Raw genomic sequence first — 22,142 nt, forward strand, 5'->3', positions numbered from 1 at the left:
GCTAAAAAAGAATGGGTATACCTCAGTGGATATCCATAAAGAATGATAGTGAGGATTTCTGGCTTTTTCTCCATGATCATGTCCCATTCTGCTGTGCTCTCCAGGGTTCCTGTCCTGTCTCAGCACCCAGTCCTACTCAACAAGAGCAGCAGCAGCAGACCTGAGGAAAAAGAGCTGTTTGAGTGTTGACTACCAAGGAGTAGAATCATGTCCATTCCTTGCACTGCTCCTTGGCTTGGCCTTGTTGCTCTGTCTTTATGCCCTTGTGGATGTTACTGTGGTTCTGTCTGCCCAGCTGTTGCTGTGTGACTGTCTGTCTTCCCTGTGGAATGAAATCTAGGTAAATAAAGTTGCTTGGAACATCTTTTGCTGTCATCTCTTACATATATGCAGATGCAATTTTCACCACCAGGTCTGGAAAGGCAAGCCAGTGTGAGAAGAACTGGACACTATATTTTCCGAAGGGCCTTGAGTCCCACATATCATGTACAGTTGGCTGTCATACTACTGTCTCTGCAAAGGAACCCAAGGCTTGATCTTTCAAAGCTTCAAAGTACTTTTGGGTTGCCTTTGGTCAAAGAAAGAGCCTTTCATGTTTGATAGTTAATGTCTCACTAGCATACCAGACATCAGTCTTGTGGTGGCGGCTTTGAATGGCTCCTGTTCCTGCCAAGGAACTTACCACCCCACCAAAACACCGATTTATCTTTCTATTGATTTACTTGTTGGCAACCCCATTGCAAGGGACAGGGTCCCTCATTACATGTCTCTGTTATCCGCTAAAACCGATGAAAAATTTAGATGTCAGACCCAAAGAGATATATCTATGTACCTATACAACCATATCTGGAGTACATATGAGATACCTCTGCTTCAGTGTGTGTGTGTGTGTGTGTATAAACCTATCCTTCTGAAAGAAAACTTCAGCACAGGACTGTTTCATTCAAGCAAAACTCTTACTTACATCTCATGGTGATATTGTGCCATGAAAGGGCTGTACCACACATCCTCCTGGTGCATATCAATCAGCTCTCAAATATCCATGTCAAAGAGAGCACAAATAGAAAAGCTTTCTCTTGGTTTTAGGTGTCAGATGTTAATGGGAACAAAAGACTCTGAATGGGAGGAAAATACCAAACAATTTGTTCTAGCTGAAAGCCCCAGGCTTTCAGCTAGAAGGATGATTCATTGGGTGCCCAAGAGGATGGGGAGAGAGAGATTGAGGGAGACAGTGTGAGTGAGTGAGTGAATCTTTCTCTTCATGCAGTAAACGCTGGGATATATCCTCTCAGAAACCCTTGACTTAGCAAGTTAGAGAGGGCAGAGGCAGAAGAGATGCAGCGTCAATAGGACGTCACCATTATGTTCTGGTTGAGGACTTTGGCCTGACCAAGTCAATGAGTGATGGGCCAGGGCTGGCTGAGTAGTTTAATGATTGTGAGTAGTCTTGAATAGAGGGCTGTTGCCTCTCTGTTGGGCCCACTGCTAGCACACCCACACCCCTTTTGAACAACCTCTCTTCACTATTCTATAAAGAGCTCCAAGGGCTATCACAAGGCAGAGTCTCAGTAGCTCCACACAAATAAACCCTTCTTCTTTCTAATTATTATTGAGATGGTTGCAGCAAATGGTAAAATTTTTGCACCCTTAGGAAAGATCTCATTGATGTCAGGCACAGAATACGTGACTTAGGCCCGGTACAGACTGGCGCAAAGTGCTGGCCTGGGGCTGATTTTAGGGCTCAGGAGAGCGGAGCGTCTACACGTGCCTAAGCCATACCACACCATAATGGCTCACCCCAACCAAATGGAGGCCGCCATGATGACGTACATATGACGCAGTGTCCAAATGGTGCCACGTGGATGTCAGCATGTGTGCGTGTGCACGGCCTAAGAAGAACCCACCAGGAGCAGGTTCTTTTTAGGGCTCCCGGAGGCTATGGCATTTTGTTGCTGTGGCCTCTGTGTGGGACAGAAGGGGGTAGCGTCTCGGCGCTCCTTTCTGCCCATCTGTATATGCCCTTAGATTCATAGTTATTCTGTGGGCTTTTACATTGTTCAAAACTCACAACATGGCTTGGTCCATGTTTCAGGACACTATTGTGTTGTTGTTGTTATGTGCCTTCAAGTCATTTCCAACTTATGACAACACTAAGGAAAACCTATCATGGGACTTTCTTGGCAAGATTTTTCTAGAGGAGGTATGCCATTGCCTTCTCCTGAGGCTGAGAGCATGTTGCCCAAGGCCACCCAGTAGGTTTTCAAACCCTGGTCTCCAGAGTCCTAGTCCAGTGCTCAAACCATGCTGGCTGTTTATATCTCTCACGACACTGCAGCCTGAATATTCCTAATGTACATTTGCTTAAAGATCCAGTTGTTTCCATTGGCCACAGATCCCTCCTGAGCTGGTGCTGTCCAGAATAATATCTATAAGAAAAGGATAACCTGAGGACACCATGGACTGTATCAATCTGGCTACATGGACTTTCAAATTTTCTTCTAGTTTTTGCTTATTCTGTCTACTTATCCTCATCACTGTTCTCTTTCCAAAACGGTTTTCTTTTGTTTTTGATTTTCTAGACAACCACTAATCTTGTAAAATTTGACAACAATGCCTTTCAAAGTTCTTTTCTCACTCTTTTTCAGATGATGCAGTGAAAGCAGTGACTAAACAGGCACATGTTTAGCCCATGTCGGGGTGGGGGGGTGGGGGAACAGGCTCAAATGTGTTGCATATTAAAACAGAACAAATTCCACAGCTTGAAGAATTACCTTTTGAACTATATATCCTAGAATCCCCCACCAGCATGGCCACTTTCAGAGTGGGAGTTGTTGTCTGAAAAAGTAATTTTGCAAAACTCTGAAAAACTGTCTTTGGAATGCAAAGAACAAAGAACTCCTTGATCATGGAAGTATGAAGCATATGTGATTGTAAATAACATACAGTTATGAAGGTCTTGAAACCATGTTGCATATAAATAACAAGAACCATTAAAAATTAGGCATTTTAAAAGGATTTGTGTGAACTTTCATTATATATGTATATCAATTGGTCATTTATTGATTGATTTATATTTAGACTGTTCTGAGCCAATGGGTCCTCAAAGTAATTTGCAGTGAAATCATAATAAAACACACTAAAACACTTGTTGAAAGAGATAATAAAAAACTGTGAGCATATGATCAACTTTTTTCTAGCTTGTTTTCACAAAACTGACAATACTCCTCCTTTCATCTTTGCCTTCCTTGAATTGGAAAGACAATTTCACCCCAAAGTCTCTGATCTCTCCCTCTATAAAAGATACATTTAGAAGTATGGGTTCTTTTTTGTACATGGATATACATGTGTGTGAAATATGCATGGATACAAGTGAGAGGACCCCAAGCTTATATTGGGAGGACACAAGTCCAGTTTGGACTTTAGTAGAAGTCAATACAAACTTTACTCCCCTCTGTACTCTTGGCTACTCTTGAGTAGATGGAAAACTGGCAATAACAGCATGATTAGCAAGTGAAAATAAATCACAGGTAGACTGGGTTTGGGACATAGAGACTGAGGCTGAGGTTACTTGGGTATAACACCTTCTGGAACTATTGCTGTTGTGTGCCTTTATGTTGTTTCTACTTATTGCAAATGTGCAGCAAATCTATTACAGGTTTCTTGGCAAGTTTTCTTCAGATGATGTTTGCAAATGCCTTCCTATCAGTCTGAGAGAGTGCGATTTGCCCTGGGTCACCCCAGGTCACCCAAGGATAACCAGGGATTTAAACCTTGGTCAAACTCCAACATGTAAACCACAACATCATTCTGGCTCTGGAACTATACTGAAGATACATCCTATCCAAAGAAGATGAAGATTCCCATTTAAGAGGAAAATGGAGAACAACATAGAACAGCTTGGCTAGTTTGAGGGAGGGTGTGTTAGGTATCAAGCAAGAAAATTAAGAGGCAAGGCTATTTTCTTTCATCATCAACATTTTGAAAATGAAGCTTGTACCAACCTTCTCTTTCCTGCTGTCCTTTCAATATTTTAGACTACAACCCCCATTACCCTAACCACTGGCTGACTGGGATGCAGGGGTGTTATAGTCACATCAGGAGGGTCCTCCTAGATTGACAGACAGGATTTGAACTGCCCTCTGATTGCTCCTGCCGAAACCCAGTGGGCTTTTCCCTCAGATCTGGCAATATGTAGAGTGCTCCTTCCCCAGGCCTCCAAAAATGATGAACTCTACCTTGGTCCTGCGTGCACGCACGCGCGCGCGCGCACACACACACACACACACCCCTGTGAAAATACAACTACATAAGTAACAACAGGTAGGTGGAGAGTGTAATGGGAAAAGGAATGGGGAATGCAATAAAAGCTAAGCTGGATCAGACCAACAGAATACCTCATCCAGCCAATCAGAAATGTATGAGAAGCCCACAAGCAGAACACCAAAGCAACATCCCTACTTTCCTGTTTGTTTCTAATACAGTATGTGGCATTCAGAGGTTCAGTCTTTCTGAACCTGGAGGTTTCCGTAATAAAGGGATTAGGAACCCCTTCCAGGAACTGAGTCCCCGTGACACCTTCCAACTGCCTCTTATCTGTTATCCCCAGTCACTGATCCTAGAGGTCTGTTGACTGGATAAAGACTCGCAAGGCACAAAGGAAGTGGGTGGCTCTGATATTAATGGGGTGGCAAAACTATTCTGAATTTCAGACTGAACTTTAAAGGAGCTATCCAAGGTGCCAACCCACACCTTTAGAATTCAGACTGAAGGTCTGCTGCCCTACTGACTTCAAAGAGAGTAGCCTCTACTGGTAGTTGGCCAAATCCAGCCTGTAGGCCAGAGATTATACTATTTTTCTTGTTTTATGCCTTCCAGTAGCTTCTGACTTACAGTGATCTTCAGGCAAACCTATCACAGGATTTTCTTGGCAAGGTTTGTTTAGAGGGGGTTAAATTGCTACTACTTTCTACTGAGGCTGAGAGAGCGTAAAGCTAAACTAAGACCTATTCTCTGTGTATACATTATGTGTCTCTTCCATTAAAACCATCTGACAAAACTGAGGCTATTGTACTTTGGCCCTATCATGAATAACATGATTCATTGGAAAAGATAACAATATTGGGGAGAGTGGAAAGCAGCAGGAGGAGAGGAAGACCACATTTCAGATGGATTGACTCAATCAAGGAAGCAGATGGCCATCTTGAGAGATCTGTCTGTCTGTCTGTCTACTCACTCACACACCCAGGTCTTTTGCAAATAGCCCTTATTCATTTAAAATTGGCAACCACAAAATACTTTGGATTACAAAGGTGATATCAATCACTGAAAAATTCATTCCTTCTGGGAAAAGCTATTTGCCCTCCAGCTGTTATGGAAATTTCAGCTAAACTCAGAAAGGATAGGGCAATCCAAGGGGTGTTTGCATAGTCCCTGCTAATCGAAATGTCCTGGAGCTTTGAGCCTCTGAAGCTGGACTCCACTATACCTCTCTCTACATGTGGAACAGAGTGGGGGCACCATGTTATTCTTTGCATGAAGGAAGCAAAATATCTTTGTGACAGAAATTCTGCCAGACATTCCTAAAGGAATGTGACCCTTGACAGAAAAAGTGGTGCCCCATGCCTGCTGTATAAGTAAGAATACCATTGTTTATACCTGAAAACTCTGGGAGATGTGTTTGTAGCCAGAAAGCTCCTACCTTGGAAAATGAAGAAGTGGTTCATTGTCACCTTTGCCGTATGGATGTCCTCCATCCTTTCTCTCCTTGGCAACTGAATTGATGCTGCTTCCCTGGCTTTTACTTTTATACAAACAGGGCAGGTGGTCCTCCTATCAACATAAACTCATTTGGTATGTGGCCTTGAGATTAAAAAGTGATCTTCTTACCTTCCCAATATTGGTTTGAGCTTTCATTGGCCTCAGGCTAGCAACTGTTACTTGTCACCAGATGCAGTGGCTACCTGGAGATTTGCCCAACTATTATTAAGCCTGGAATGTGCTGCTTTATTCTCTCCTCTGCTTTGGGCATGAGCTTGGTATAAATATGATTGCCTTTACTAAAATACTCCATCTACCCTAGTTCTTGACATTCTGTTCTTTTAAAAAAAGAGAATGGAGATTTATTGTTCCTTGAAAATTTGGTAGCTGTTTCCATGGCCATACATATTTGACACATACATATTAGTAATACGTCATGAAACTTGTGGACACATCCGCTCCCTCCTTCCCTCCCTTCACACTATTTCATTTTAACAAGCACAAACACATTCCATCTTCAGGCTGTCATTCTTTCCTTGATACCATTGTTTTATGCTATAAAAAAGACTTTCAGATCTTCCAAGGTTATTATATTATCTTTTGAGGATTAGACAGTCATTGGGTGGAAGGCACACTTGTGTCTGGTATGGGGGCAGCCATAAGTGGTTACCTAGAAAAGTCACCTTTTCTGTCATAGCTTGCCCTATCATTTATTGATGGCCCAATGGACAGACAGATTTGTGATAAGCCCCTAAAGCAGTTGCAGTTACTAGGAACCTGTGTGTGTGTGTGTGTGTGTGTGTGCTTTGAAAAAAAATTACTGATTGAAAAAGACATGATTATGGATTGGAATGTGCCATGGAAAAGCAATACAAATTACTTTCCCCTTGTCTCCTAGAGTCACAAAATTAGTAAGTATAACTGAAGCAGTGTTTATTAAGGAAGTCAGAAATAGCAGCATAGGGGGAAAGAGGAAGGAGTGGGTTTAGCAGACCTAAGGGCATGGCCATAGCAAAGCAGGAGCTCAAGAACTGATAAGTGAAGATGCAGGATCTACATGAGCCCTAAAATGTATGGCAGGTGTCTCCTTTTAAAAAATATTTTTATGTCCTGTGTTTAATTAGATAGGTGTGTGTGTATTTAGCAGCATGGATTATAAAAAGATGCTGAAGGAAGGATGGAGACAGATTTTTGGTGTCAGGTTGCAGCCACATACCTGCAGTAAACAATGTCAATGTCTATCCTGGCATGGATTTTGCGCGCGATAAGCTCCATAGAGACTGCAGTCAAGAAATCAGAAGACTAGGAATGGGAATGACAGTTCTCCTATACTTCTCTACTTGTACTTTGCCCCTTCCTCAGTACAAGAAGCATGACTGGACTATTTAATTTTACTACACGACTTCGTTCTCTGAATGGATTAAAATAGAAAAGCTGTTGGATTGAACTATTTATACCTTACAGCCCACTTTTTCTGAGCTTGAAGGCAAGCCCTGTATCTTTTTTTGGTCTAATGTGAAGCACCTAGTTTTTAATAGGCAACCTAGAAATTATCATCATAAGCAATATACAGCCTTACTGAGGATGAGCTGGGTAATCCCCTAGGAACCTTGGTGACAAAATAATAGTTGTTTATGTGTGTATGATTACACAATATGTATGAATGTATACATATTTGCATTCATTGTTTTCCTAATCTTGATTACTTTGTAAGCATACACAGCTATAGGAATCCATGGCACTGGCAGGAATCTAGCCAGAGTCAACGTGTAGGTCAGGGTGGGGATCCTGTGACCTGTCAAGTGTTGTTGCTATGCTGGGAGATGCTGCATATCTCAGCATCTTCCACTATAGCCCTATGCTGGCTAGGGCTGCTAGGACTTGCATTCTACAACAGCTGGAAGGCCACGTGATTCTTACCCCAGTAGAGCTCAGTGCTTCCTAATCTGATGGGATGTGCGATAACTGGTTGCCAACTCCTGATCCAAATGGGACTCCTGTGATTTTAACAGTTACCACTTCCTTTCCTGTCTTCTGAAGGCTGTGGTAGGGCAAAGATGAGTTCAGTGAACGAGGTAACTCCATAGCCCCCAGATGTCCTGATTTGGAAGCGATAATCCTGATTAATTCTCTGTCATCCCATATTTTCAGATGCTTTTAAAATGTCTCTCCCCTTCCCGCTTTCCCCTCAGCTTACTTCAGTTGCTGCAAACTGAGTTCAGTGTACACGTGTGCCTTGAACTCAGTTAGTCCAGCAAGAGGGAAAGGAGAGGAATCTTGCCCTTCACAGAAGGCTTAGGGAAAAGCAAACTGCTGCAGTCTCTCATACTTTGTCTGTTCTTCTCAATAACTTTTGCCATCTTGATCACACTCTGAGGTTGCTTGGCCCCATGTGTCCTGGTTCCCATCTGTGAAATGTTGGACTGCATGGAACTCTCTTCATTACCCTGCCATGATGAAAAGAGCTACAGTTTCCATCTGTGCAGCTTGAGGAGGTGGGGAGAAGAAACCTTGTTTCTATTAGAAATTGGATGCAGGTTGACTTCCCTTATCCAAAATGCTTGGATTTTGGAATATCTGTATTTGTATATATGTACATAATCTTGTAGATAAGACCTAAGTCTAAACACAAAAATTCATTTATTTTTCATACACGTTCTGCACATAGTCTGAAGGCATACAATATTTTAAATAATTTTGTACATGGAACAAAGTTTGTGCATACTGAACTATCAGTAAGTGAAGGTGTCACTATGTCAGCCACCTGAGAAAGATTTGGATTTTGGAATATTTTAGATTTTGGAATTCTGGATAAGAGAGATCAATCTGTACCACAGGCCTAAACTAGATGAAGAAAAAAAATACTATACAATAAAAAGAGAGAAATATGCTTTACTTGTGCTAATCAGGGTGGGTTGAGGGTTTAAGGGTTTTTAATTGTATTTTTATGTTGTTGTTATTTTATATTCATAGTGCTGTAATCTGCTTTTATTTGTTGAGAAAAAGCAGAATATAAATAAATATTATTATTATTATTATTATTATTATTATTATTATTATTATTATTATTATTCTCCTAGCTAACAGTATTTCAGTCTAGATTGAAAATTGCCATGGCCTGCTTTGATTTGCCTTAGGGCACTTCATTGTCAAATTCTACACTGACTACGGTGTTTATCTGTTCCATGTGCTTACACTGGTTTTATATCTCTTTCCTATTGTAGGGCAGAAAACTGCATACACACACCTTAATGTTCCTATTCATGAGGACACATCTCCAAAAAGGACAAAAAGTCCTTTTAGTTTATTTGAAATAAAAATCTGACTGGCTCTGATTGGCTTCCAAAACCAGATAATGCCTGCCAAGCAGCAAGATTTCTTATATTAAAAGATGGGGCTGTCACTTTTGTGGCTCCGCCCTGCCCACATGGTAGGCATGAGTCTAGATTAGTGAGTCTAGATTAGTACTGCGTGGAAATCAGATTCTTGTTTTGCATCAAGTGTCTTGACAACATTGCATGGGCTATTCTGCTTTGCAAGTCAGGGTGATCCAAAAGTTAGCAATTAACTAAAAGAATTTCTAGGGAAGAGGGAAGTGTGGAAAAATGGTAGAAGTAGCACAAACCCCTTTAGACTTTGCTCCTGTTCTGTATATAAAGGACACATAACGTGTTTTCCAGACAGCTTGCCTGCAAAAGAGGGGTGGATGTAATGTATGACCTTGAGATGTGTTTCTGAATGGCTCACCTGCAGCAGGTAAGAGGACAAGTACAGACAAGACCCTAGGGGACCACGCCTAGTGTTGCCATAGCCCATTTCTTAAAATCTGGCATTTCAGTTTGCATATTCTGCAAATTACTCTAATTATGCAAATTACTTTAATTTTTGTTTTAGTTATGCAAACTCTTTCTTCTTTCAGTACATTTCAGTTTTTGTACCATTTTCATAGCAGCAACTAAGCTGACAGAATCAGCATAGAGTAATTAATGCTCAAAGTGCTGGCCTTGGAACAAAAAGACCCAAACTTCTCCTTACTTGTGGAGTTTAGCATTTGACTTAGGCCATCACTATCTTTCACCAAACCCTCTTTATGGGGTTTGTTGTGGGGAGTAATAGGTAGGGGGGGCCAGTAAATTGGATATATATATATGTCAATTGCAGCATAAATAAAAGAACAATCATTTCGTCACTTCCAGTGGTATTCTCAGTGGATCAGTGTACAAAAATTTCTTACCAGTTCCATGAAAATATCACAGAAAGCCCCGGAGAGTGACTGCCATCTGATTCACGCCCAGGACGAAATAAGTAAAAAACACAGGAAAATAAAGACAAACTGCAGTAATTGAAAGGAAAATGCACTGTGTAATTTCCTCAAGAGATATAGCTTAATTTTTTTTATTACAACCAAAAAATAGTTTAGTTTAACTTTCTTTCAGCTATCTGAATTTTCATTACAATGCACATGCTAATCCACTCATTTGTCCTAGGTTGTCTGTGCTCTCATTGTTTTTTGATGCCAGTTAAAGTAATAAATAATATTTGTCCTTATTGCATTTCCATTCCCTCTCACCTCCCTAATTACACTCTCCCACCTTAACCATGAGCACAAACGTTTGGCAACTGAGGGCAGCACTCCATGCCTCTGGTGAAGTGGGCTCCATCCACAAAAGCTTATGACAAATCAAACTCAGTTAGGGTTGCCATAACCCCCCTGGGGCTGTGACCAACCCGATTTTTGGCCACTTGGCACGGTCACGGCCCGGTTTGGCTCTTTGCCCCGGGTTGAGCTGGTTGCCGCCGCCGCCGCAACAACCGCGGCTGTTCTGCAGCCGCCGCCACCATTGCTGCTGCAGCCTTTTTGCCGCCTGCCTCGCTTTGCCCTGGCCCTGCGTGCTCTTGCAGGAGCTCCTGCACTTCAGGCTGGCTGGCCAATGGCTGGACAGCCCTCCCCTGCTGCAGGAGCCTGTGACTGCTAGCAGGAGGCAGGGCTGTTCCAGCTCCACTCTCCCCATTGGTCAGCCAGCCTCAAGAGGAGGAGTGTCTCCTCTTTGGTCCCTCGCACGGGCCGAGGGCAGAAAAGAGCCTTGCCAGCAAGCTATCTCTCTTCCTTCCCCTTCCCCTATTTTTTCTTCTCTTCTTCTTCTTTTTCCTCCTCCTCCTCCTCCTCCTGCTCTTTGTTTTCTTCTCCTCCTTCTCTTCTTTCTCTTCCCCCTCCTCTTCTTCTTTTTCTTCCCCTTTTTTCTGTTCTTCCCCTCTTCCTCCTCCTCCTCTTCTTTTTATATTGTTCCCTATTCTTCTTTCTCCTCCTTTTCTTCTTTCTCCTTCCCTTTCCTTTTTCTCCTCCTCCCCCCTTTCTCCTCGGCTGCTGCTTGGGGGACACTGTCTCCCAGGCCCCAGGGAGGCCTTGGAAGCGGCGTCCTCCAAGCCTTCCCTGGGGCTTGGGGGACGCTGTCTCCCAGGCCCCAGGGAGGCCTTGGACAAGGTTTTAAAATGTAGGACCTTTTTTTTTAATTTCCTGGCAAGGAAATTTAAAAAAAAAAGTCCTACATTTTAAAACCATGTCCTACATTTTCCCGGTTTGGAGGCCCTCAGGGATGGCAACCCTAAACTCAGTCAATAAGGGTGGATAAGGATAAATAACAGAGACTGGTATTTTTGCTGCAAAAGACTAACACAACTGCTGCCTTTAAAACTTTGAAAGGTACAGTATAAAGGAGGTAAACACTACAAAGTGTACAAAATGACAGACATGCTTCTCTCTTATCTCCTTTCTCTCTCTGCCTCTCCTTGCAACATTGCAATGCCCCTTTGCCTCCTTTATACATTCTGCCACTTGTGTCAGTCACTCTCCTTTCTCCTCCTACTCCCTCTGTCACTTCATCTTGCACCTGAAAGGCAGGGCTGACTTGTTTCTTGCAAAACAAGAAAACAAGTAAACTTAGAGAAGTATTGAGGGCGATTCCATGGTCAGAAATACTAAAAGATAAAGGAGTTCAGGACAGATGGGACTTTCTCAAAAGAGAGATACTGAAGGCACAATTTCAAACAGTTCCAGTGAGGAAGAAAAATGGGAGGTGCCTCAAGAAACCAGGATGGATGACTAAGGAACTTTCAACTGAGCTAAGTTTGAAACGGAAGATGTATAAGAAATGGAAAAAGGGGGAAATCACAAAAAAGGAATTGAAAGAAATAGCAGGCATGTGTAGGGGTAAAGTCAGAAAAGCTAAAGCACAGCATGAGCTCAGGCTTGCTAGAGAGGTTAAGAACAATAAAAAGGGCTTTTTTGGATATGTCCGCAGCAAAAGGAAGAAGAAGGAAACGGTAGGGCCACTGCGTGGAGAAGATGGCAAAATGCTAACAGAAGACAGAGAAAAGGCAGAATTACTCAACACCTTCTTTGCCTCAGTCTTCTCAGAAAAGGCAAAGGGTGCTCAACCTGAGGATAATGGAGCAGAGGACAGAATAGGGAAATTTCAGCAGAGAATAAGTAAAGAGATAGTAGAGGAACACCTTATTAATCTAAATGAATTTAAGTCTCCGGGACCAGATGAACTCCATCCAAGGGTATTAAAAGAACTGGCAAATGTAATATCAGAGCCATTGGCAATAATCTTTGAAAACTCCTGCAAAACAGGAGAGATCCCAGCAGACTGGCGGAGGGCAAACGTTGTCCCCATCTTCAAAAAGGGGAAAAAAGAGGATCCCAACAATTATCGTCCAGTTAGTCTGACATCAATACCAGGAAAGATTCTGGAGTAGATAATTAAACAGAGAGTCTGTGAACATCTAGAAGGCAATGCCATAATCACAAAAAGTCAACATGGGTTTCAGAGAAACAAGTCATGCCAGACAAACCTAATCTCTTTCTTTGATAAAATTACCAGCTTGGTAGATGAAGGGAATGCTGTGGATATAGTATATCTTGATTTCAGTAAGGCCTTTGACAAAGTTCCCCATGACATTCTTGCAAACAAGCTTGTAAAATGTGGGCTAGACAAAGAAACTGTTAAATGGATCTGTAATTGGTTGACCGGCCGAAGCCAAAGGGTGCTCAACAATGGCTCCTTTTCATCCTGGAGAGAAGTGACCAGTGGGGTCCCACAGGGCTCTGTCCTGGGCCCAGTGCTATTCAACATCTTTATCAATGACCTGGATGACAGAATTGGGAGCATACTTATCAAATTTGCAGATGATACCAAATTAGGGGGAATAGCTAATACCCCAGAGGACAGGATCAAGATTCAAAATGACCTGAATAGACTAGAAAGCTGAGCCAAAGCTAACAAAATGAAATTCAACACAGAGAAATGTAAGGTATTGCACTTAGGGCGGAAAAATAAAATGCACAGATATAGGATGGGTGACACCTGGCTGAATGAAACTACGTGTGAAAGGGATCTAGGAGTCCAAGTAGACCACAAGTTGAACATGAGTCAACAGTGTGATGCGGCAGCTAAAAAGGCCAATGCTATTTTAGGCTGCATCAATAGAAGTATAGTGTCTAGATCAAGAGAAGTAATAGCGCCACTGTATTCTGCTCTGGTCAGGCCCCACCTAGAATATTGTGTCCAGTTCTGGGCACCACAATTCAGAAAGGACATTGAGAAACTGGAGCCTGTCTAAAGGAGGGCGACAAAAATGGTGAAGGGTCTGGAAACCATGCCCTATGAGGAACGACTTAGGGAGCTGGGGATGTTTAGCCTGGAGAAAAGAAGGTTAAGAGGTGATATGATAGCCCTGTTTAAATATTTGAAAGGATGTCATATTGAGGAGGGAGCAAGCTTGTTTTCTGCTGCTCCAGAGAACAGGACCCGGAACAATGGATGCAAGCTACAGGAAAAGAGATTCCACCTGAACATTAGGAGGAACTTCCTGACAGTAAGGGCTGTTCGACAATGGAATGCACTCCCTCGGAGGGTGATAGAGTCTCCTTCCTTGGAGGTCTTTAAACAGAGGCTGGATGGCCATCTGTCAGGGATGCTTTGATTTGGATTTCCTGCATGGCAGGGGGTTGGACTGGATGGCCCTAGTGGTCTCTTCCAACTCTACGATTCTATGATTCTATGATTCTATGAAAACGAATGGACAGAAAAGTGAATTCACAATTTGTCTCATCTGTTAGCTCCTATAAGAACTGGAGACTTCCTTTTTTTCTGATGAGAGCTTGGAATCCAGGCCATATGGTGGCCCAAAAGGATGCCAGGTGGTATACCTAAAATCTAGATGAAACCTGGCCAAACCTGGTGGTATGGCAACCCTGACCAAGCCTAGGATCTAGAACAAGGGTGGGAACCATGTGGGACTCTTGAAGTTGATGAACTACAACTTCCAGCATCTCTCACCATTACCTATGACGGCTAGGGCTACTAGGAACTGCAGTGCCATAAGAGACATAGGATTCCCTGGCTTTGCATAACAGCAGCAACCAAAATGGACAGTCTTCCTCGGAAGGTACGGATCTAAAAGCTGGTTCCAGGCCATTCTAAAACAGGTTCTTGACCCTCAGATATAATTAAACCCAGAACATCTCATAAGACAAGGAGTGGGAAATGTGTGGCCCTCCAAATGTGGGACTATAATTCCCATCTTCCCCCATGACTGGCTTTGAAGGCTAGAGCTGATGTATATTGAAGGACCACACATTCCACACTCCTGTCATTAAAAGGCAAACATTTGTCCTGCACAATACTAGGCAAGGATTTGCCAGTAATTATCCATTTCAGGCCATACTCACTTGGCCTTTTGGATCATGTGACTTGGGCAATCTGAAGTGTGTATATTTCAAGTGCAGACTCCCCTTGCCTACCAACATATAGCACTGAAGGCAATATGAAGCCACAGACATAGGGTGTTGAGGATGATATGGGCTCACCTGAAACCATAGCTACACAACTGACTGCAATAGCAATCTGAATCAGGATGGTGATAGGGATGTTTGACTGAGAATCATTGTTTCTTACAGACAAGAATGTTCCATGTTTATCACCTTAGTCTGTTCAATTGTAAGGCAACAATGATGTCCTATGAAGAAGAGAAACCAGTCCAATGCCATCAGCTTTGAGAAGGGGGAAGATCTTGTGAGCACCACCTTAATCCTTCCCTCCCAGCCCCCAAGGTACTCAGCATAGGTGTCTACTCCTGTACCTGGGCATTTCATCACAAAATACACTTGTTAAATATGCTCTGATGTTCTCTCTCTGTCTGTCTGTCTTTCCCCTCATGCCTGAAAAAGTTGGGTAGTGTTTTGTTTTCTGTACATTGAAGCTCTCTTGATTTCCTGCTACCCTTGAAGAATGGGCATAGGGAGTTTATGTTCTACTGATTCTAGTCTATGTCACTGTGCATGTTTCTGCTGTCTACTGGGCAGCTGCTTCTTTAGTCTGCTCACTAAGGCACAAGGGCACCAGGCACAGAACAAAAGCCAGTAGAATAGTGAGATTATGGAGGAAAACGGAAAATATGGCACTAGATTGTTCCTTGGACATCATGCTTCTGGGTAACATGTTTTCCAAGAGTAATGTTGGGGTCATTTATTTTCTGTAAAATGGCCTGGGGGGGGGAATCTTGCTTTTTATTTCATAGTACAGTAGGATTTTATTGTTTATTGTTTCTACTGATGCCTTTGATTAGAGCTAAGAATAAACTCATGAGATATTAGGTTCTCAGTAATACTGTCTTATTCCTAGTGGGATGTCTTAAAGCTCAGGGACATGAGTCAGTAATTAGTACTTCTTTCTCCATAGCTCTACAGAGGACTCCTAATCCCAACGTACACCTGCTCTCTGCTGTCAGTATTATGAATCGTCTTGACCTTGACTGCCTCTGCCCAGGTTCTCCTGGAAGAATGGCTGAAAATTTAGGAAAGTATGAAAAGGACATCCCTTCTATGTCACAGGAGAACTCCCACACGAGTTTGGATGATGTGCAGGGACCAGGTAAAAGAAACATTATAGGATATTGCTACACATAAGCCATTGCACACGAGTACTTCGCATTACCTAGTTAATTTTAATTTTTTATTTGTTGTTGTTATTTGCTGTCAAGATAACTTTAGTTTGACATCTGGTGACTGTATGTCCTACTCATCATCATCATCATCACCTTTCCTCTCCAGAGCTATAACTCCTGGGGAATAATGGAACCTTGTTCAGCATTTGAGAAATCAGGCCTGTAATATACTGTATACAGCTTTCAACAGCTTCCTCAAGAAGAGTGCAACAAGACCAGATTCTCAAACATTGCCTGTGGAGACAGGAAGAGATCTGTTGACCTCCCCAGAGATAAAAGGCTTTCCTACAGATGCTGTTATTCAACAAATGTATGCTAATTATGTTGTTCCTCATTTGTTGATGGGATCCAGGCATCATTTCTGCAACATGGCATTATGCTATCTCAGGACCAAATATATTGGCAGTGGGTGGAACATTTCCTTTGAAAGACCTAAGAGAGTCTGTTGAGAATGCTGCACAAACTGTGCTTGTAGCTGCTGTACAAATGTTATAAATTCCAATAATCCATCCAGGGTGCTGGATCTATTTTGAGAATAGTGTTTGGCCCTTTGATATCTCCCTTCAAAATCTAGGCTAAAGCCCAGAGTGGATTCACCACTCCATTGACATGGAAATCACCAGTTAACACTGATTCTAGTTAAATCATTAATGGCTGTGTAACACTAAGTAAAAGTTCTTTGCCCTCATGTCTGTGCCATTCTTTGACTTTAAAGAATGCCTTAAAATATATGCACTTCACAGTACAAATCTAGCATGAGTGTACAAACCCCAGCAGGTCTTCCTGACCAAAATTCCTTGCCATTTTTGCTAACAACTGGAGTTTAATTATCATTTGCAACAAGTGTTCAAAGACATCATTTTTGCTGTATACACACAGTGTGAGCAAACTGAGCCTGCAAGCAGAGATAATTGCTCAGCTGCCTTTTGCCAAGACCCCCATTGCCCAGCCCACAGATGATGAAGACGTCTATGAAAAAGGAACAATTAGGAATGTCGTGAGCATCAAACTGGCAAATGTCCTTCCTGAATGCTACAGAACAGGATAGAGGCAAAAAAGGCACTATTTACTTTTAACCCTGTAAGAGACTGCCACCACTGCTACCATCATTGCCTACTGCTTTCCTGGCCAGGGACCCAGAAACATAATTGACACAAGGAAGGAAGTAGTAGTAGACTGCTACCTCAAACCGCAACCAGAGTGTCTTCTTCCACCAGGGACTGGGATTAAAGACTCATACCCTCCAACATTTCACAGATTAAAACTAGGACATATGTAGACAAGTAACACCAGAGTGTGGCCAAACAACAAAATAGGGAAGAACAGACAAGCTATTAATAAGGAAGAATAGACAAGCTAGTAGAGGCTAGCCTACTGGGAAACACAAAATTCTGCCTCTCCTCTCTCCCCTCCCCTTCTCACTGAGCTAATTGAGTACAAACTATATTTGCATTTTAAACTTAGTTTGCAGCAACTGAATTAACTCAGGATGAAAGGAAGGGGGAAGAGGAGAGAGAAACCAGGATATTTGAAAGCATCTGAGAAAGTGGGACAAGAGAGTATCAATCAGGACTGTTCCTGCCAAATCTGGACAGTTGGAGAGAATGCAGTCCCAGAATCTTTGCTATGGCAAACTATTTCCTTTCTACAGGGAAGTAAAAAGAGTCTCCAAAATGGCTCTTCATAACTGTCTGCTCTTAGGGAAAGCAGCAGCCAGGTGTCCAGATATCCACAGAGGAACTTCTTCCCTTCTCTAAAGAACTTCTGGTATATCCTAATTCACATCTCCCATATGCTTTGATGGACCTCAGAACTGTGAGGATACTGGAAGCTGCATTTTAAAAAACCAAATTATGCACCCATCTAGGCCAGAGGCGGGAAACATTTGACCCTGAAGTTGTTGGTGGACCAGTCCAACCCCATTATCCACCACCATTAGCTGTGCTGACCGGGGCTGCTGGTAGGTGCAGTCCAACTACATCTGGAGGGCCGTGGATGCTTCACCCCAAACTAGCCCAATAGTCTATACTGACTGGCAACAGCTTTTCAGCATCTCACATGACACCTTCAACACATTCTAATTTAAAATGACAGGTACACACCTGTAACACTCCTGTAAAAGAAACTGTTGACTGGTAATTTCTTTGTTAGTTCTTTCTTTGGAAATTACAGTACATCATTCACTAGATTCTTATGGTCATAGAATTGAAAGATATAGTCATGTTAATCTGGACCAGTATGTAAATTGTAACACTTTTGAGACTGAGACCCAAAACGTATGGGCCAAATAAAGTGCTTTCCGGGTACTTTGGGAGCATGGTGTTCAAACAACGCATGCCCCCAAACTGCCTGGAAGTCACTTGGAGGTAACCTAAGGTGGCCTGAAACTGTCGCGGCAAAAAGATGCTCCTGTCAGCAGCCCATTCGGGACCGTGGCAATGGCTGGCTTTGGTCAGCCTTGCACCATTGCTTGACTTCAGAGTATTTCACCAGTGAGGTTCTGCTGTGACAGGCAGCAGCAACCAGGGTAAAGTGTTCCATTATCAGCAATTGCAGTGAAGGAGATGAACAGCTTTATTTCCAATGGTGTATCATCAGAGCTAATAAAGCTAATGGTAGATCTGGTTATCCTCCTTTCTCTTCCTTCCCTCTGTCCAAATGAGCAAGCTAGCAAATGAGCTAAGGAGCATGCCCTCTCCAAACACTGCAAATATGGAGGGATGTCTGCATGTTTTTTAAAAAAGTTTATATAATACTAAATACACTTCCATTTCAAAAGCCTTGCTAGCCTTTGGTTATTAAGCACTGAAAGTTTTTTAAAAAGCAAGATAACCACCGACCAACCTGTCCCCCCTCAATTAGGCCACCCCTAATTCCACCCCAATGCTAACACACATGCAAAAAATCCCATTTCTCCTAAAACTGCTTAGTATAATGTGACTTTAAAAACAAACAAACACTTTAACACCTAAAAAAAATCCTGTTTCACTGTGAAACAGCACATATTTCATGTGCTCCAAAAGCACTGGAAATGAGGTGAGTAGAGCCAGCATGGTGTAGTGGCATGACTGTTGGTTGGATCAGGACTCTGGAGACCAGGGCTCGATTCCCAGCTTGGTCATGAAACCCACTGGGTGACTTTGGGAAGTCACATGCTCTCCATATCAGCTGAAGGCAATGGCAAACCTCCTCTGAACAAATCTTGCCAGGAAAACCCCATGATAGATTTGCCTTAAGATTGCCACAAATCAGAAATGACTTGCAGGCACACAACAACAAAAATTAGAAGAAGGCAGGGCCTGAGTCTCAAAAGGGCTACAAAATCCCTTTGCATACCTATTTATGGGTAAATGATGACATAGCCAGACTGTTGAATCTCAGTGTGTTTTGCTTTTTCAGACCGTGTGTATAGTGATTTTTGTGCCTATCTATTAGGAGCAGGTACAGTGCTATGGAGACCTTTCAGTGTTGCCTTTACACACTTCCTATCTGCAGGCTCAGCAGCAGTGTGCATGGTGTGAGGTTGTTAGTGAAAAATAGGTCATGAATTGTCCTTCAACCAACTTCTCTCAAATAACCCAATATCCACATCTACCCTTGAAATGGAGAGAAAGCAAGAGGCTTAAATTACTTATAATTTCTTCTCCCTTTTCTTTTCTTTTTTTCCTTTTTAAAAAGCAAAGTAGTGTTATTTCTCTCTAATAATTGAAAAAACAGTATTGAAAAATCAATAATTAGCTTCCTGTCACCACTGGAACAGAAAGAGTTATCGGGCTAATGATGTAAATCTCTTTGTTAAAGATATGCTTCACTAATTCATACTAATATTCACTCAGAAGCAATAAAATAGGCTAAAACATACAAAAAAGGGCCTTAATAATGACAGAAATCTTTGTTAAATGAAACTTACTGGCAAGCAGAGCTGTAAAAATATTTTTTGGACTACAACTCCCAGAAGCCCCAGTCTGTTGACTGGGGAATTCTGAGAGCTGTAGTTTAAAGAATAGTTTCCCCAAGCTTTCTATATTACACATTATAAGAACTTGTTTGTAATAAGGGCATAGCTGAATAAAGTATCAAGTGTTTATAGGGCATCTCCATTCTAATTCTGCTTTCAGCAAATTCCAGAAAAACAATGTCAATAGCACTAAAGAGCTTGATTGCGGAAACCATATTCATGGATGAAATTTCAGTTGATAGACAGTAAACAAATAAAAGAAAACTTGTTCATAGACTCTTCCAATGAATGAGAGCACCTTGGATTATATGTTTACAAAATTACAGTTTTCTGTCTGTTGTGGAAGTACTCTTAGCAATTTTGATACTGTTGCTTAGTAACAATGTCAATAAAGAACCTGCCAATCCAGTCTCCATAGGCTGCTATTTGTCATCCAAATGATAATGCTTACTTACGTCTATACAGTAGTACGAAAAGCTTTGTATGCCAGTGTTGTCACATTTGGCTGCTTTTAAATCCACAGGGGAAGGATAGTTCACTTCTTTGGTCATTCAGCAGTAATATGCCCCTTTTCTCAGTAAAGATGGACCAGACTACCATTATAGGGCAGCGAGGGGCCCCGGGTTGCCTAAGCAACCCGCTGCAACCGGGCTTTTCCTGGTTTTTGCTGCACCTGTGCCGTGAAGGAAAAACCCGGTTGCAGCCGGTTATGGCAACCCTAGCCTACCCCACTTATACCCCAGGATGCTTATAGGGTGCAGCCATGGTAGTTAAAGTGGTCATAGCTCTAGAACTCGTTGCTGAAAGGCAGTCTCAGGTAGTATTGCCAGATTTTCAAAACAGCAATAGGGCAGTTGAAATTCATGACATTAATGACAGGATTGACCTTCAGGATGAGCTATTAACAAGTTTTTTTGTTTCTACCTAATACCCGATGAAAGATTGATTTAATATAATCTAGTCATGTATTCCGATACATACACATTAACACATTGTCTACATTTATAAATTACATGATAACACACATTTATGAAGGACCACACCCCAAACAACAGGATTTTATGTATTTTATTTTGGTATCTCATTCAGTCTAAATGAAAGCGAAACCTTTTGAGCCTTCAAATAAGGAGTGTTCTGAAGGGGTTAGCTTCCCAGCCCTCAAACAAGAGACATCCCTTATAATAAAACATGTGGTGACCCTAGCCCCTGGTTAGCTGGTTGGTTTGAGAAGTCCCTGTTATTTTCCTGAGCTCTAAAAGTGGTATGTGGCATCCTCTTCCAACTTTTATTCTTTTAGACAAGAAAGCTGTCCCACTGCCTGTGGCTTGAGCTAGATGGGGCTTATTTACAACACTCTTCTCCTCCTCCTGACTGTTCCCTGCCCGATGTTTTAGGAGCTACTGACCAGCACCTTTTCAGCATTCCAATACATCTCTAGGCAAAACATGGCAAGAAGATCTGTGAGACATCAAGCACATATCTATGAGAAGACAAGTTGCTGACACCTTGGTAACATGTTACACTCACCACCGCCTCTACCATCACCACCCACCTCTGCCCATCTTGTGTCAGCTCAGCAAGATTTCTGAGATCCCGGCTGCAGTAGTTTGGCTCTTCTAGCATATCACTTCCTCTTTGGCTGCATCTCACTGCAGAATAATGTAGTTTGATACCTTTAACTCTCATGGCTCAGTGCCTATAATTCTGGATCTTGTACCTCACTGTGAGATATTTAGCCTTCTCTGTCAAGAGTTCTGATACACAAACTAACCACAAATACCAAAATTCCATTCATTAAGCCATAGGCGGTTTTATCAAACTGCATTATTTCTGTAATGCAGATGCAGCCTTTGTAGGTTTGTTTGCTACAGGCGGCCCCCCAAACAGCTCCTAAGTATTTAAGCCTTGTATTTTCTGCCTTGATGTTCACTTGTGTGTAGCTCTGTGTCATAGGTATTTTGCATCTGTTACTTGGAAGCAGGAGGAGGCTATTGCCATCTCCTCAAGCCATTCCTTCCATAAAGCACTCTTGGCCTCTGTAGGAACAGAATGCAGGCTAGAGAGACCTTTAGTCTGATCTAGCAGGGCTCTTCAGATGTTCCTATATCTTAATTGTGCAATCTTTGCAGAAAATAACAGTCTCTTTGTTTTCTATTCATATACCATACATTACAGTCGCCCTCCATATCCATGATTTTTTTATCCACAGATTGAACCCTTCATGGCTTGAAATGCTTTTAAAATGTATAAATTCTAAAAAAGCAATCCTTGATTTTGCCATTTTATATACAGGACATGCATCATTTTACTATGCTGATGTACTGAAGGGACTCGCATCCATGGATTTTGGTATCCATGGGGGGTGGGGGGGGTGGGGGTTTCTGGAACCAAACACCAGCAGATACAAAAAGCCCGCTGT

General features: G+C 42.2%; 1 protein-coding gene across 2 annotated transcripts in view; it reads left to right on the forward strand.

The window, feature by feature from the left end:
• Positions 1-9,447: 9,447 nt before the first annotated feature.
• Positions 9,448-22,142, forward strand: part of SLC34A1 (solute carrier family 34 member 1) — a 40,601-nt gene continuing 27,906 nt past the window's right edge. The window contains exons 1-3 of one of the 2 annotated variants that reach the window (XM_042455783.1): positions 9,454-9,513; positions 14,720-14,872; positions 15,501-15,692. In XM_042455783.1, coding sequence (XP_042311717.1) covers positions 15,554-15,692 — 139 coding nt within the window. In that variant the 5' untranslated portion in view covers positions 9,454-9,513; positions 14,720-14,872; positions 15,501-15,553. Of the gene's footprint in view, positions 9,514-14,719; positions 14,873-15,500; positions 15,693-22,142 lie in introns of both variants that reach the window. The other variant, XM_042455784.1, reaches the window with a different exon arrangement.

Source organism: Sceloporus undulatus, chromosome 2 (assembly GCF_019175285.1).
Source record: "Sceloporus undulatus isolate JIND9_A2432 ecotype Alabama chromosome 2, SceUnd_v1.1, whole genome shotgun sequence".
Classification (NCBI taxonomy): domain Eukaryota; kingdom Metazoa; phylum Chordata; class Lepidosauria; order Squamata; family Phrynosomatidae; genus Sceloporus; species Sceloporus undulatus.